The sequence below is a fragment of the Poecilia reticulata genome, linkage group LG16 (assembly GCF_000633615.1).
Source record: "Poecilia reticulata strain Guanapo linkage group LG16, Guppy_female_1.0+MT, whole genome shotgun sequence".
Taxonomy (NCBI): Eukaryota; Metazoa; Chordata; class Actinopteri; order Cyprinodontiformes; family Poeciliidae; genus Poecilia; species Poecilia reticulata.
The window spans coordinates 24790308-24805708 of NC_024346.1; the positions used below are offsets into that span (position 1 = coordinate 24790308).

At 42.0% G+C, this 15401-nt stretch overlaps 1 protein-coding gene across 1 annotated transcript in view; it reads left to right on the plus strand.

Moving 5' to 3' along the window:
* zhx1 (zinc fingers and homeoboxes 1) overlaps positions 1-12335 on the plus strand; it is a 21741-nt gene extending 9406 nt beyond the window's left edge. The window contains exons 4-8 of the mRNA XM_008432026.2: positions 3022-3243; positions 3334-3549; positions 4206-4370; positions 4586-5833; positions 6941-12335. Of these exons, the coding sequence (XP_008430248.1) occupies positions 3022-3243; positions 3334-3549; positions 4206-4370; positions 4586-5833; positions 6941-7228 (2139 nt within the window). The 3' untranslated portion in view covers positions 7229-12335. The remainder of the gene's footprint in view (positions 1-3021; positions 3244-3333; positions 3550-4205; positions 4371-4585; positions 5834-6940) is intronic.
* The last annotated feature ends 3066 nt before the right edge of the window (positions 12336-15401 follow it).

A 15401-nucleotide genomic window follows, 5' to 3' on the forward strand; every position in this document is an offset into this window, starting at 1 on the left:
GGAACAGCCAGGGACTCAGGAATAGCCAGCCATTCAGGAACAGCCAGCCATTCAGGAACAGCCCGTGACTCAGGAACAGCCAGCCATTCAGGACCAGCCAGCCATTCACTACCAGCCAGCGACTCAGGACCACCCAGCCATTCAGGACCAGCCAGCCATTCAGGAACAGCCGGTCTTTAAAGTGGTATATACCCAGTTACCTAGTTTTCTCAGAGCTGAACCTTGTCCCCGGTTGCCCTCCTCTCCTGGTTCTCTTATCTTTGACTTAAGCAGAGCATTTTTCTGCCACAAAACCATGTTCTGCCTGTTTAATGTCTCAAGACCTGAATGTCCTCAGGAGTCATTCAGGCTCCTGAGGACGTTCAGTCCTTCATGAAGATTTTCCTGCTCTCCAGATTCCTCATCCATGATCCTCTGTGCGGTCTTCAAATCTACCAGAATCTCCTGGAGTTTTCCTCTGAGAGATTGTTGAGCGGTTTCTATAAGACGCCCCTCATCTCTCGTATTTTCGTATTTGCGCTCCATGTCATCAAGTTCTGCACGAACCGACACGTACTCCGCATGGAGTTCTCTGTTTCGACTTGCCGCCATATCGTATTTTGCTTGCAGGTTTGTTTCCCAGCAAGCATTTTCACTCGACTTGGAGCGCTCATCGAAGACATTCCACAATGTTTTAATTCGCAATTTTCCTTCTCCAGTCTGTCCATGCCGTCATCAACAAATGTTTCTTTAAAAATGCTGGCAAGCTCACCCATCACATCTTCGTCTCTACCTTCAGAAATTTTTTTCCGTTGGTTGCTCTAAAGTCCAAGGATGTGAAATTGAGTTTTGGTCCTCTGACATGTAGATCAAATGAGTTGCTCTGTGGAACTTGGTATTAAAGGGTGATGTATCACAGTCATCAGTGATGTCATAGTGCATGAGCGACATCACTGGTTCATCAAAGCCACTAAAAGCCTGTTGTGTGTGGGTGTGTATTCTGTATTTGATGCATTGTGGGAACCATTTTCCTGGCACATACTACATTGTGGGAACTCACTGCTCCTAAAGAAGAAATTCTGTTTTGGGATTAGGGGTAAGGTTTAGGTCCAAGGTGTGAATTAAGTTTTGGTTGGGGTTAGGCTGTAGAAATGAATGGAAGTCAATGGAAAGTCTCCACAAAGACAGCAAAACAAACGTGTGGGTGTGCGTGTGTGTACCAGGTTGTCATATCCTTATGGGAACCTATTTCTGTCTACAATGTGGGGTTATTGCACATTGTGGGGACATTTTCTTGGTCCCCAAGAGGGAAATTGTTGTTTTTGGGTTAGTGGTTAGGTCTGTGATGGTTAGGTTTATGGTAAAGGTTAAGGTAGGGGTTAGGTATGTAATGGTTAGGGATATGATTAGGATTATGGTAAGGGCTAGGCTGTAGTTAATGGAAGTCAATGCGAAGTCCCCACAAGTGATGAAAACACGACTGTGTGTGTGTGCATGTGTGTATCCTGTTGTGAAAGTTGTAGAGATGTTTAAAGCATCTGGAAACACTGTAATGTGACCAAAACATGGCTGGCCACCTAAACTGACTACATATGGGTATGAATACGTTAGGACAGTGGTTCTTAACCTTTTTTGAGGTACCGAACCCCCCCAGTTGCATATGCGCATTCACCGAACCCTTCTTATTCCACTTATTCCACTGCTATCGGTAGTACTATCTTTAACAGACTGAAAACATATGGAGGCTCTGAAGTGGCTAAATAATGCAAAGAGTCCAAATAAAACTTCTCAACATTGCCAAAAAATTCAAGTATAAAATTTAACATTCATAGGCAAATACAGGATCCATTACAATAGACAGTCCTGAGTTACTGAGTGAAAACTTCCTGATAGCATGGCGGCTAACTAAGCTTATTACTGCTAGTTCTGATGAACTGTTTCTGACTGAGCGGAGTAATTATGCAGAACAAATAATCTTACAGATCGATTATTTTTTCAGAGATTATCTGTCATGTTTAGGATAGCGAAAGTTTTAATAGGTATGTAAAATTTATTTTTTTAGGTTAGATGCTGCAGCTTTAAGCAGAGGTTCGGTGTGAGAGTCACTACCAGGTGGAGCAGAAGCAGCACTCCGTCTGTGAAATATTACTACCTGTAGCGCGTAGCAGCGGTTCAACAGCGAGAGCAGAACCAGCGTGGTACATCGCAGCTCGAAGACTTAAATAATTTTGCGGGTTATTTGTTTAGCTTTCTGACCGTCATGCTAATCCGGGTGAGTGTTTGTAGCTGTGCGCTGCTTTACCTGTTATCTGATCCTCCATATGTCTTTTTTACTGCAGTGAGCCTCGATGTAGCCAAACTCCGTCAAGTATGGCATTGTTTTTATGCCATATTAGATTCGTTGTGTTGATGCATTTTGACCTGCTTCACCCCGAGGTAATTTTCCGCCGCAACACGCAAACTTTCCCATTCACTYAGTGCGTTATAGTTCCACATTGCTTAGGATTTGTTGCTGCGTGTTTGCACAGTGTGAAGGAAAGAGGAGACCAGCTGCACATGCAGGCTGTGAAATGAGATGCAGGTGATCGGTTTGTGTGATCGGCAACAAGAGACTGTGATCGCCGATCACCAATCATACACTTTTTCACGGAAATCGGCCGATTATGATCGGTGGACGATCGATCGGCACACCTCTAGTTACAATTAGTATTTGTGTTTTGTTTCATATTGGAAACGTTTCATACAATCCTGATAAAATCCGCTAAAGTTTGTGGTTGTAACATGACAAAATGTGGAAAAACTAGTAAGCTTATGAATATTTGTGCAGTGCTCTGTTGTAGGGAGATGTGTTGCATGCCACCAGTACCCCTTTGCAGAACTAAAAACTCACTTTGAGCCTTGGGAAAAGGACAGATAATTCACAGCTGAGTCGGTGTCCTGTTCAGGGACGACACCTTTAGCTCACACCTTTGATACTGAATAGCAAGCATCTGCAGCAGCTGCTGTGTTTAACGGTGTTCGCTCTCTCTGCCGCCATGCCAGGTGCTTTCAGCGTTCCAGGCCCAGCAGAGTGCAGCAGCAGCCGCAGCAGCGGCCGTCTCTCAGTCCCAGCTGCTGATTCCTCTGAGCAGCATCCCCTCCTACAGTGCAGCTATGGATTCCAACCCTCTTCTGATCAACACTTACAGGAAGTTTCCTTACCCCTCCCTGGCAGAAATAAGCAGTCTGGCATCACAGACACAGTTCACAGAAGAGCAGATCAAGGTAAAAGATCACACTGTTTTTCATAATCAAGTGTTTTTTTTGTTTTTTTTCCTGTCTTGCTTCAACTAGAGACACTCAATGTGTGCGCAGGTGTGGTTCTCGGCCCAGCGTCTGAAGCACGGCGTCAGCTGGACTCCAGAGGAAGTGGAGGAGGCCAGGAGGAAGCAGTTTAACGGGACCGTGCACACAGTGCCTCAAACCATCACCGTCATCCCCGCGCACCAGCTGTCCGCTGCGGCAAACGGCCTGCAGTCCATCCTGCAGACCTGTCAGATTGTGGGCCAACCTGGCCTTGTGTTTACACAGGTAGGCAAAGAAAGAATGTTCCGCATTTCAATGAGGGACTCTGGATTTCAAGCTTGCTGTGTGAACAATGTCTCAGCTGGACTGAGTTTGAGCTTAAAAAGACATACCTGGAGAGTTGCCTGGAAGATAGTGCCATGCATGTTTGAGGAATCCTGACCGCCTCCTTGGAGCTTCACTTTCCCAGTTTCCAAGCTTGCGCCTTTCAGAGTAGCCCTCCCCCACTCAGTTTCTTCAGACTAGCCAGCAGCAATTAGCATTAGCACCAAGTGGAACTGCACATCTCCTTCCTGAGCTTATCACACGAGCTACTTTTCAGTGAAACGCTGGTAAAAACGTTGTTAAAGGTTTAACAGAGGAGACATGTTGTGATGACTTCTTGAAAGTGGAGTTTCAGAAAGAGCAGGAGTTTTTAAAGACACATATACATAGAACATTTTTATAACACAAGGTATTGTAGTTACTTGATTTTGCTATAAAATGGCACTGTGCGATATGGAAACAGATAGTATCTCCCTTTGATACATGCTCCTTTCACAATTATGCACTATTTCTGATGGTGTGTGACATTAAATCCTGCTAAAACATGTTTGATGTTGTAAAGTTGTAAAACATGCATGAGAATCAGACACAGTGATCTCTGTATTTGTTTACCACAGGTTGGTCCAGGTGGGAATCTTCCAGTGACTAGTCCAATCACGCTGACTGTGGCAGGTTTGCCCAGTCAGTCTCAGAGCTCCAGCAGAGTTTCCTGTCAGTCCACGCCGACAAACAGTGAGCTAAAACGGGCTACCACAGTCCAGCCTCCCTCTCTGTCTCCCCAGGTTGGGACACCTTTCACATCTGGATGCGCTTGCTGTTTTAGTAGCAGGTTTAGGATTTTCACCATCTAATTACACTGGTGTTTCTTAAACGTTGCACTAATGCCTTGTTTAGAATTTACATCATTTGCCTTTTTCCTGTTTGCTACCTTATTGTGTGAAATGACGCAACAGGAGCGCTGTGTTGATGGCTAACTTTTTCCCCCTCCCTCTCCAAGGAGAACTCAGCCCTCAGTGCTGACTCGTTCAGTCTGAGACCTAAGAAATCCAAAGAGCAGCTGGCGGAGCTGAAAGCCAGCTACCTGAAGAACCACTTCGCCTCGGACGCAGAGATCGCCCGGCTGATGAAGCTCACCAATCTGACGAAGGGCGAGATCAAAAAGTGGTTCAGCGACACACGCTACAACCAGCGCAACTCCAAGAACAGCCACGTGATTGTTTTCCACGACGGAGGTGGGCGAGGGGGGAGCAGCTCAAGCAGCGCTGCCAACACCCCCATAGTCATCGACTCGAGCGACGAGACCCCCGCGTCCCCTCACCCTCCGAGCACTTCCCCTGTGAAGGAGAAGGAAAAAGAGAAAGAGACCCGAGTCAAGACTTGGAACCCCTTCCCAGACTTCACTTTGCAGAAGTTTAAGGAGAAGACTCCCGAGCAGCTGGTGGTGCTGGAGGAGAGCTTCGAGAAGAGCAGCATGCCGTCGGACGAAGAACTGAGTCGTCTGAGGACAGAAACCAAACTGACTCGGAGGGAGATCGACGCCTGGTTCAACGAGAGGCGGAAAGTCCCCGCCGCGAGTACGCCCTCGCCGGAGTCGTCCGAGGGAGGGAAGATCGAAACGGATAACTCGAAGATAGAGGAAACGGGGGAACTAGGAGGATCAAGCAACTCTCCTCCATCTGCCTCCTCGTCTCGAAAGGGGAGTCAGACTCCTCCAGGTGGCCGCAGCAAGCAGCTGTCCGGTGGCGGCTGCAGCAAGAAAGACCTTAAAGAGAAAAGCAAAAAGACTCCAGAGCAGCTCCACATTCTAAAAAGTGCCTTTGTGCGGACGCAGTGGCCCACGCCGGAGGAGTACGACCAGCTGGCGGAGGAGAGCGGCCTTCCCCGCCATTACATCGTCAGCTGGTTCGGGGACTCTCGGTACTCCTGGAAAAACGGGAACCTGAAGTGGTTCTTCCAGTACCAAAGTGGCAACGTCGAGGGACCAAGCGAAGGAGGCGGCAGCGGCAAAACGGGGGGCGGCGGTCGGAAAAGGCGTGGTCGGAACCGCGGCTGGGGGCGGTCCAAAACCAGGAAGCAGCCAAAGAGGTCCTCCTCCTCTTCCAGCGCAGATGTCAAAATATCCCCGCCGTCGAAGAAATTCAAGACCGGGCGGGAAATCCTGAAGGAGTACTACCTGAAGCACCACTTCCTCAGCGAGCAAGACCTGGATGAGCTGGTCACCAAGACCAACATGAGCTATGAACAGGTGGGCGACGGAGATTTTTAAAGAAAATACCCAGAAACTAAATGCATAAATAGGGTGTCAAAATGGGGTATGGGTTTTTTTTTGTTGTTTTTTGGGGGGTTTTTTCATTATGTCGCTTTAATTATTAGTAATAAATGTTCAAAACTCTATACACACTATATATGTGGTTAAATAATAATAAGCTGAAATAACCCATAGTTGGTTAGAGCACCATTCCCTTCCTGATTCAAATACTGGCCAACAAAAACTTGTTAAACTAGTGCTTAACTACGCAAAAACAGGATACAACACGTTAAAGAGACAATTCTGCTTTTTTCACATTTTGTCATTCACGACAAAATCTGGCTGATTGATACCGCCTTATCACACCTAGCTTTAGCTAACAAGGACTTTGTTCAGCTGACGAAACGGCAACAAATTCGGTAAACTCCCGCAAAGTAGAAAATGTTTGATCTTTTTTGCAGTATTGAGCTGCATCCAGTGAAAATAAACCTGTTCAGGTATTTTAAATGGCTAAATTCTACTTAACATGGACCGCAGTCTGGCTAACTCTTGGCCTTGAGCTGCTCAGGGAGTATCTTCAGTTCTTTATAAACGTATTGTAATTGGACATATTTCTACAACAGACAACTATTATAGATAATAGCCTAGTAGAACCTCTCTTCAATTAGAACTATCTTTAATATTAGTAATGACCTTTTTGCTGTTAGCTAGCAGTGCACGAGCTTGTCTTGGCTCAACTCTAATCGTTTTGGGTAGTTTTCCGTTATATTGAGTAACAGCTGAAGTGGGTGAGGTAATTATGGGGCCCCAAAGTTCAAAAAGTAGTGCGACGTGATCTCTATGTCACATAAACTGAACACAACCCAATAACGGAGAACATTCTACGGTCTGCCATTTTCTTTACAAATGTGCTGTTTTGACTTTTTAAAAATTATGAGCCATAATATTTTAAGGGAGTTGCTCTTGTGACCGTCAGTCTTCTGACGTTGCATTTTCATTCCGGCAGTATGAGATGTCACGCAGCCGGTCTAAATGAAATAAAATATGTTGCACTCGTTCCATGTCTTATTTGACATTTTAAGCTGTGTCTCTGTCTGTGAAAAGGTGAGGGAGTGGTTTGCTGAGGTCCAGCGGCGCTTGGACTTGGGGTTAGATCCCTTCCTGGAACCTGGGGCTGCAGGGAGAACGGGCGGGGACAAAGCAGCACGGGACGACGAGGAGGAGACGCACGGAGGGAGATTGGAGAACACCGAGGAGCCGGCGGGCGCAGGAGCGGGAGACGAGGAGGACGATGAAGACGACGAGGAGGACGACGGCGACGAAACGGACGACAGCGAGGTTTGGGAGCCGTCACGTAGCGTCAGGAAAAGCTTGTCCCTTTCCGAAGACTAAAGACTGACATTGACATTTGGCCTGAAAATTGACTTGAGTTAGGCCGATACCGGTCAGTTAGATAAATTAAGTTTTATTTGTGTCCTTGTTTGTTTGCCACTAACGTGCATGAACAAGAACTATTTCACTGTCAAATCAAGTCCACATGAGACTAATAATACACCAATTATTAGCTTTAGCTCAATCTTTGAAGGAACGGTTTAGATCAAGCTCAAACTTTGACAGATGTCATAAAGCAGCTGCTGCAAAATTAACTTTAGAAGAAAAAAAAAGTGTTAAAACTGAGCTGAGAATGAAAACTCCCACTATATATCATTCAGAAATAACAGATAAAAGCAAAAACTAGCTGGCTAGGAAACCTGGTATGTGTAGTGGAAAGCACATGGAAAAATCTATCTTCTTCAGAATTGTGAAGGTAGTCAATTCATCAGCTACAATTATCTGTGTTTGATCTCTGATAATCAAGTTTAAAGACTGACAGATAACCATGAATTTTTACGTTGAAGCTCACACTTCCTGCTTTCCGAAACTGACAACAATTTCGTCACGCCGACGTTAAAGCGCGTTAGATTTAAAGTTAAGTCTGAGTTGCATCAAAATGCGACATTAGGACTAAATCGTGAGTCTTAAATGCAGGATTCGTTGTGGATATTTATTCTGGCGCCTGAAATTCATTGAAAAAGGCTGTTTGGTTTTGTGCTTCACCAGGAGTTGCGATGACATTTTAGTCCGAGGCTGAGGCTTCACTTGGCAATAAAACGAGTAGCCAGACGCTGCATGAATGCAAATGCTAAAACGCTTTTAAATAGTACGGAATGTTTTCCCTTTATACCGCCTTACCGCTTCATCGATATTATTATTACGAGTTTTTAACTGAACATCTGCAAATTTGAACGTCGGAGACGCCACTGAATGTGTGTGAATTGAACTGCTGATGACGTTTTTTAACTTTTTCCTTTCTTTTTTTCCACTTTTTGATAAAAAAAAATATATATATATATGTCTTGTGCTTTTTTGACCCTTTTTTAAAAAGAGATTCTTAGATTCAAACAGTAAACATGCTGTGCCAAAGCTGAAAGTGGTGCCTCCCATGCAAGACGGCAATTTGTGGCAGGAGATACTGGAGATCAAAGCAAAGCCCACTGTGAGGTTTAAATCTAGTGAAATCAGACAAAGAAAGATCATGTCACTATTCTAATAAGAACGAAGTGACTGACTCGCGATGTGTGGATCTTTGTGTCCTGACCCATACTGTAAGAAGAAACTGTTTAACAGTATTTGAAATTATAATCTGAACCCATTCTGCACTGAACCCCCCCAACCCCCCAACCTAAAGCACTTAAACTCATCTTTAAAAGTTTGCACTTTTTCCACTTGATTAGGCACCTTAAGTCTCACATTATACCATGAAATGGCTCTGCGAGACCAACCCTGTTTTTTATGACTAACCAGTATTTTGCCTTTTATATTCCTTCTGTTTTCACACATGAAGGGATATAATCAGTGTATTGATTTTTCTATTTATATACCACGTGTTTTAAAGAGCTAGACATTTGTAACTGCTCGAAAAGAAAAGAACAATCATTGCACCATTTTTTCTGCACTAAAAATAATGTTGTATCATTAGCCCTACGTTTTGATAACCTGCCGATTTGACGAAGCCTAAAAGTTGTTTTTGTTGACTGTCTCGCTTTAAATGATGGGAGCTTGTTTTGTTATTGCTCCTTTCGCCCCTTGATAACTCCTTATGCCTTTTTATCGAGTCTTTTTTGTCAGACCCATGACTAGACTCATGATGTGCACGTCCCAGCAGCGTTCTGTTGAGTTCCCTGTTGTCGCAGACTGACACGCTGGGGGACCAGAAACCAAAAGACTGAAAAACTGCTCCAGTAAACAAAGAGGACGGTCTCAGTTGTGATGAAGAAGCAGGACGGCCTCCTCTTTTCTGTGGAAAATCTACCAAACGACGCCCCTGTTTACTGCTTTAAAAAGAAACGGTACGACGATCTAAAAAGCTGTCCCAACTACTGTTCTTCGGTGACTCCGATGACTAAACCTTTGTGCCTACATGGCTCCTACACTTGTTTGAACTCGAGTTCATGAACTCTTCAATGTGAAAATTAAAAAAAAAAAAAAAAAACCTTCTTAAACACGTTTTCTTCAGTCTAAATAATGTTCAAACTCTGTTTTTCTCCGACATTAGAAGATGACCGGAACCTGAAACGGATTTCAGAAAGTCCGCTTTTTACGTCTTTTAACGAAGCTACTTGTATTTTGTCGCCAGGCACTTGTCACAGCCAGACATGGAAACGTTCAGTTTCCCTCACGGCGTTTATATGATCACGTTTTTGAACAGACTTTTGACTGTTGGCTGTAATTTATCTTGATTTTAGGAACTGACAGAGAGCTGACTTTATGCATTTTGTCGTTCAGTGACAAGTGCCTGTCCATGAAATGAATAACCTGTAATGTTGAAGTGTACTTTTGTCATATGTTGCATGCGATAGTCAGAACAAACATCTCATGTTGTACATACGAAATGTGAGGTTGGTGGACTTGGGACAGTCTGATCAGGGCTAAGCTGCTTTTGTGTTTTTAATAATGCCTGATACATTTTTCTTATCAGACTTCAACAATGAGTTAATTGTCATGATCATGACTCTAGAGATATTTGTTTAATATTACAGTTAACTCCTTTGATGAAAACATAAAAAGGTACCTTTCCACTGTGTTACCCTGAACCATTTCCTCTAAGTACTTCCAGTATTTTCCAGGAACCTTTTAGATATCCTCTGTCTTTTTCTTGAGTGTGTTTCCAGTGATGAGTTCAAAAGCATTGTGTTGATGTAAATGAAGCCTGTAGCCAGCAAGTGTTAATTTGTTACCATATATAAAGAGGGAATACTTGTTATTGTTTTCAAGCAACATTCAAACTCAATCGCTGACTCAGATTTGTTCATCTGTGGATGCAGATACTCACCCACAGCAGCCGCAGAGGCAAAAATGGAAGAAAGAAATTGTGACATTTAGCTCAATTCGAAAATACTTTATGAATCCAAAAGCGAAATATTGTTTGTTTGTTTGTTTGTTTGTTTTTTAAATAACACAACTATCCAAGTTTTTGCAAAGTCATTACAGATGGTGATGACTGCTGTCAGTAAAGATCTCTTGTAGAGAACTGTATCCTGGAGAACAGAGTCAGGTTGTTTAGCTTTTTAAAGTCCCTGGCTCTGCTGGTGTAGCAACTGATGCTGCTACACCAGCAGACGTTGGCATCAAAGATTGCATTCTTTACAAACCTATAAAGTAAAGTCCTTGAACAGATTCCTGTTTCTCTATAAATCCACAGGCCTCCCCGTGTTTTGTTCACATTTCAAGATGAGATGATTGTTACCACACCAGGCCACAAAGTGGTCCACCAGCTCTCTGTACTCAGCTTCTTGTCCATTTCTGATCCACCTGGTAATGGCAGCATTGTCTAAGTATTTCTGCAGATGACAGGAGTCTGACTTGTACTGGAAAGATTAGCTTACAGAGTAAAAAGAGTGGTGTGAGGACCGTTCCCTGTGGCACTCCTGTGCTGCTGATCAACTGGTCAGACATTTCACTCTTCAGTCTCACACCGATTCCAACCCAGGGGTTTATTCTGCTGCCTTTACTTCTAAGCATTTCTTCCAAAGTTGTTACATTCTGAAACAGAAGTAAAATCAAAGCCAATAGACATTCGTAATATGCTAAAATTATTTCAATTCTAAATAAGCAATGCAAACATGGTGCAGCAGAACTTCCCAGGTTTAATTTTACCTAACATTATGAACTCTGTAAGCCATTTAAACTTTACTAAAACATGTTTTTGAGTTGCTCTCTCTTAACCCAAATATCCACACTTGATTTAATTAATATTCCCTTTAAGCTGATTTTATCAATGCATTTGAATATACGGCTTGGTTTTAATGTTTGCAAGCAAAAATAGAAATTATTCCTCATGTATCAGTTAGTATTACCAGCAAATATTCACTTTCAATTTGAATATACAGACAAAACAGCATTTTCTTTCCCCAGTCCAGATGATATGGATAAAGCAATATCTTCATGAGAACAGAATCAGCTAAGGCGTTAGCGCTCTGCCAGCTGCAGGATCCAGCTGGATTCTCAGATATCGCTATGGAGACGACCAAAATAAAAACACAGCTTTCTCCTTATTTACAGACGTACGCGCTCTGTGCTGGTGTACTTGCTGCTGTGAATCATTTCGTTAGCCAGGGGGCGTAAAGAGGAAGAAGGCAGCCGTTTTCCAGCAGTCTACAACCCGCCGTCCGTCTCCATGCTTGATGCATTATGTGACTGGACTGTAATTGGTTCTGAATACATACAAAAAGAAGCGCTGCCTCTCTACCAGTGTTATGGAGTAGATTTCTACTCTGGTAATGTGATTCCATCCTGGTTCCCTCAGTGCAAACGGCAGAGGTAAAAGGTTCCTGCGGTGAGAATATGCTATGAATTACAGTTTACAGCAGAACAATCTCTGTACTTGGAGCTGCCACGTGTCATGTCAGCAGACGCCTGGTACCGTTTCAGAAGTGTTTGACTCTCTAGACGTTCATGCAGACAGAGAGTGGTTTAGTCTACAGGTTAGGCCTCCTGCTCCCAGGTCTCCAGCCTTCACCTTTTTACTGTGTGCTATTTCCTTTTCATAATAATGTGTCCCGAATGGCCGTGTCCGCTTCTGTAAATACAAAAAAATATTGTCGTCACATCGCTTATAGACATTCAGTGAATAGATGTTGAACAGACTGATTCCTGCAACATTTGGTCTGTCCGGGTGCCATATTTGTTCACCGCGTTGTGATTCTGTCCCCGGCCCTCATCATGTATCCCTGTTAACTTTGTGCTGATGGTCTAAGAGCGAACATTGTGATCTGAACCGTTTACCTGCTGTGTCATATCTGTACCCTTTACTGTACTTCTGCTGTAGTCCTCACCTGTTTTATTTAGACGGCTAGATGGTGGAACGATCCTCACAGCAATCGGTCATCTTTAGACGAACCCCGGGTCCATCCTGTCAGAGGGTCAACAATGTACAAAGTAAAATGTCTTTTTAAAACCATTTTTAGTGCTGCTTTGTTTTTTACTGTTTGCTCTTTAACGTTTTCATAGTTTGCTTTTAAACCTTCACATACCTTTTGTTTCTTTTCAATAATTCAGTTCATTTGTGTTTATTTGTGATTCACCAGTTCACAACAAATGTTATTTCATTTCACTTTGTGTAAAATAATACTATCTATATACAGAAATATATCAAATCAAACAGTGAATCCTAAACTTATTAGTCTAGTTGAGACTCTGGCCGGATCATTACAAAACATTAATATTACTTCAAATCAAAAAACCATATGTTGGTAAGTAAAGATAAATAACTGATCAGTTCTACTAATGCAATTTATTCAGGCTATTGGGGGAAATTAAATGCTATATAAAGAGGCCATTTTGTTTTTATTTAGTCTTTTACTTTGCATAAACTTTCATATTGAATAACCAATCAATATTATAGAGAAAAATATGAGTTGCTGAACTTGTTTTTAGGAGAAAACTCCTTTTGGACATTTTTCTCATGTGTACCATTAGCACAGAAATGATCACTGTATATTTTTAACAGTGATGTTAAAAATAAAACATTTAATTAACAGATGTGGATGGATGGATGAATTAAAATCTTTTGAATACAGTTATGAATACATTTGGACTTAAGTGTAATGTCTTGTTAAATACACAACTTGACCTTAATTGTCACCATTATCATCTGGAAGAAATTCAACAACCTGGAAATCTGATCTAGAATTAGACATGTCCTCCGGCTCCCTCTAGTGGTTGTTTTATCGTTCAGCTCATAACTGGTTTCTGCTTCAAGCTCCACAGATGCGCTTTATAAATTAATATTCTGTATTACAGCCTTCACAATAAAATCTCCTTCTGAGCTTTGATACCCATGAATCCACTTATATTTATATTTAAAAAATGACTGCCATAATGAAGCATTTATAACTTGGGTTCAGTTCTTTAAAGTGCTCTTTGATCAAATTAAATACCATTAACCTGCTGTCACTCATATTTCCCCATATCTGTCTATAAAGTGGATCTGTCTAAATGTGGGGGCTGCACAGTGATGCAGTTTGTAGCAGCAAGAAGGTCCTGGGTTCAATTCCCAGTATCGGGTCTTTCTGCATGGAGTTTGCATGTTCTCCTTGTGCATGCGTGGGTTCTCTCTGGGTACTCCGGCTTCCTCCCACCATCCAAAAACATGACTGTCAGGTTGATTGATTGATTGCGTGCGTTCATCCTGTCCCTCTCTGTATTGCTCTGCGATAGACCTGTCCATGGTGTACCCCGCCTCTTGTGTAAGATCATGTTTAATGTTTAGATTGATCTAAAAGTAATAACTCAGAAACAGGAAGAACAGAGGAGAGAATGAAACCTTTTATTCATGAAACCCCTTCTGCAAAACACAAAGTATTTGCATCTCTTGACACAATAACAAAACGAACACAGTGCCACATTTCTTATTAATTTTGGGAGCTGATGGAAATAAGATGCAAAAGTTTGTATTTGACTGAACTTTGGAACATCTTTACATTTCTATTATGAGCATCAGCTTGGAGCGAAGACCAGGTTGGTGTGGTCATCATTACCCAAACCTGAGTAATTTTTTGTTTTGATGAAGGAGAAGGCATCTGCTATTTTTTTTAAATCTAAGTATATTAGAATATTTTCATAAGCTGAAACATTTAAGTGAGACAAACAAGGTTTCTTGATGCAGCCTTCTGGACTCTGATTTCCTACCTGAAGATCTTTGCTGCTTGTCCTCTCCAATTTCCTCTTTTTCCTGTACAATAAAGGGCAGAATATGCGTGTACAACTGTCCTGTGTGTAAATGTATTTGCTGTATTCCCTATCTCTTGTGTTATTTAATGGATTCTCTTTGCAAGTCCGAATGTTTTTTTTAAAGTAATAGATCATTTATTTTATGATTCTTATTTATTATTGCATTTTAGAGTTGACACGTCTCACTTTGTCCCACACAAGCACTCTCTGTTCCAGTTATACAATCTAATGCAAATTAGATACAAAAACAAACATCAGTAACCATGGACTAGAATATGTTATACAGTTGTGTATTTTGAAACCCTCCATTGTAAAGGAAGAGAAATATATTAAAATTCAGGTGGAAACATGAAACTGGATCTTATCTACATGAGCTTAGAGAGAGAAACATCCTGATAGAGGAGAGAAGCTACATCAACCCAAACTGACTCTTATTTTACTTATTTGTAGAGGAGGAGGAATCAGGGAGCATCCTCTGGTCTGAGCAGTTTAGTCAACTTTAGTTAAGAAAAAGTCATTTTAGCTTGTTTGTTCTCCAAAGATGCTGTGGATTCTGTTCTTCATCTGTCTGAGTGGTAAGCTGCTCGTTTACTTTATAGTTTGATGTTTTACAAATATTAAAAAAGCTCTAAAAGCTTAGTTTTGCTGTCAATGCCCTACTTTATCACACAGCAAAAATAATGTCACACTTCATATGTTCAATGACAGGGTTGAAAGCTGAGTATTAATAACTATTCAATCTGAAAATGGCTCTGACATTTTCCACTATAAAAACTTAATTTTTTTCCCCTCATTCTTCTGCAGGAAGGCTGTGTGCACATGGTGACAAAAGTACCAGTAGGTCAAATGTTTTTTTTCTTTGATATCTGTTTAATGTTTAACTTTTCATGTTACTTTTCTGTAATTTGAAAGTTTCATCCACAGAAAACTGCAACACACCAAACATAAAGCTGACTGACAAGAAAGTATATCAGTCTACAACCTTTAAAGGGTTTCTAACAGAGTACCGTACTGACAGAGTCTTTGATGGGGATCGATCAACATGTTCTTGCACCGAATATCTGACTAACTCCTGGTGGACTGTAGACCTGCAGGGTGTTTACAGCATTACGTGTATCTCTATCTACAATTATGACTATTATTGGACTGACATATCAGGTGCCAAGATCTACATCGGGAACTCTCGTCAGAACAATGGGACCAACAACAAGCTGTAAGAGTCTCATGTTACCTTAAGTTGATTTATTTTACAATTTAGACTTTTTCATGTACTTCATCCAGTGCAATCATTCTT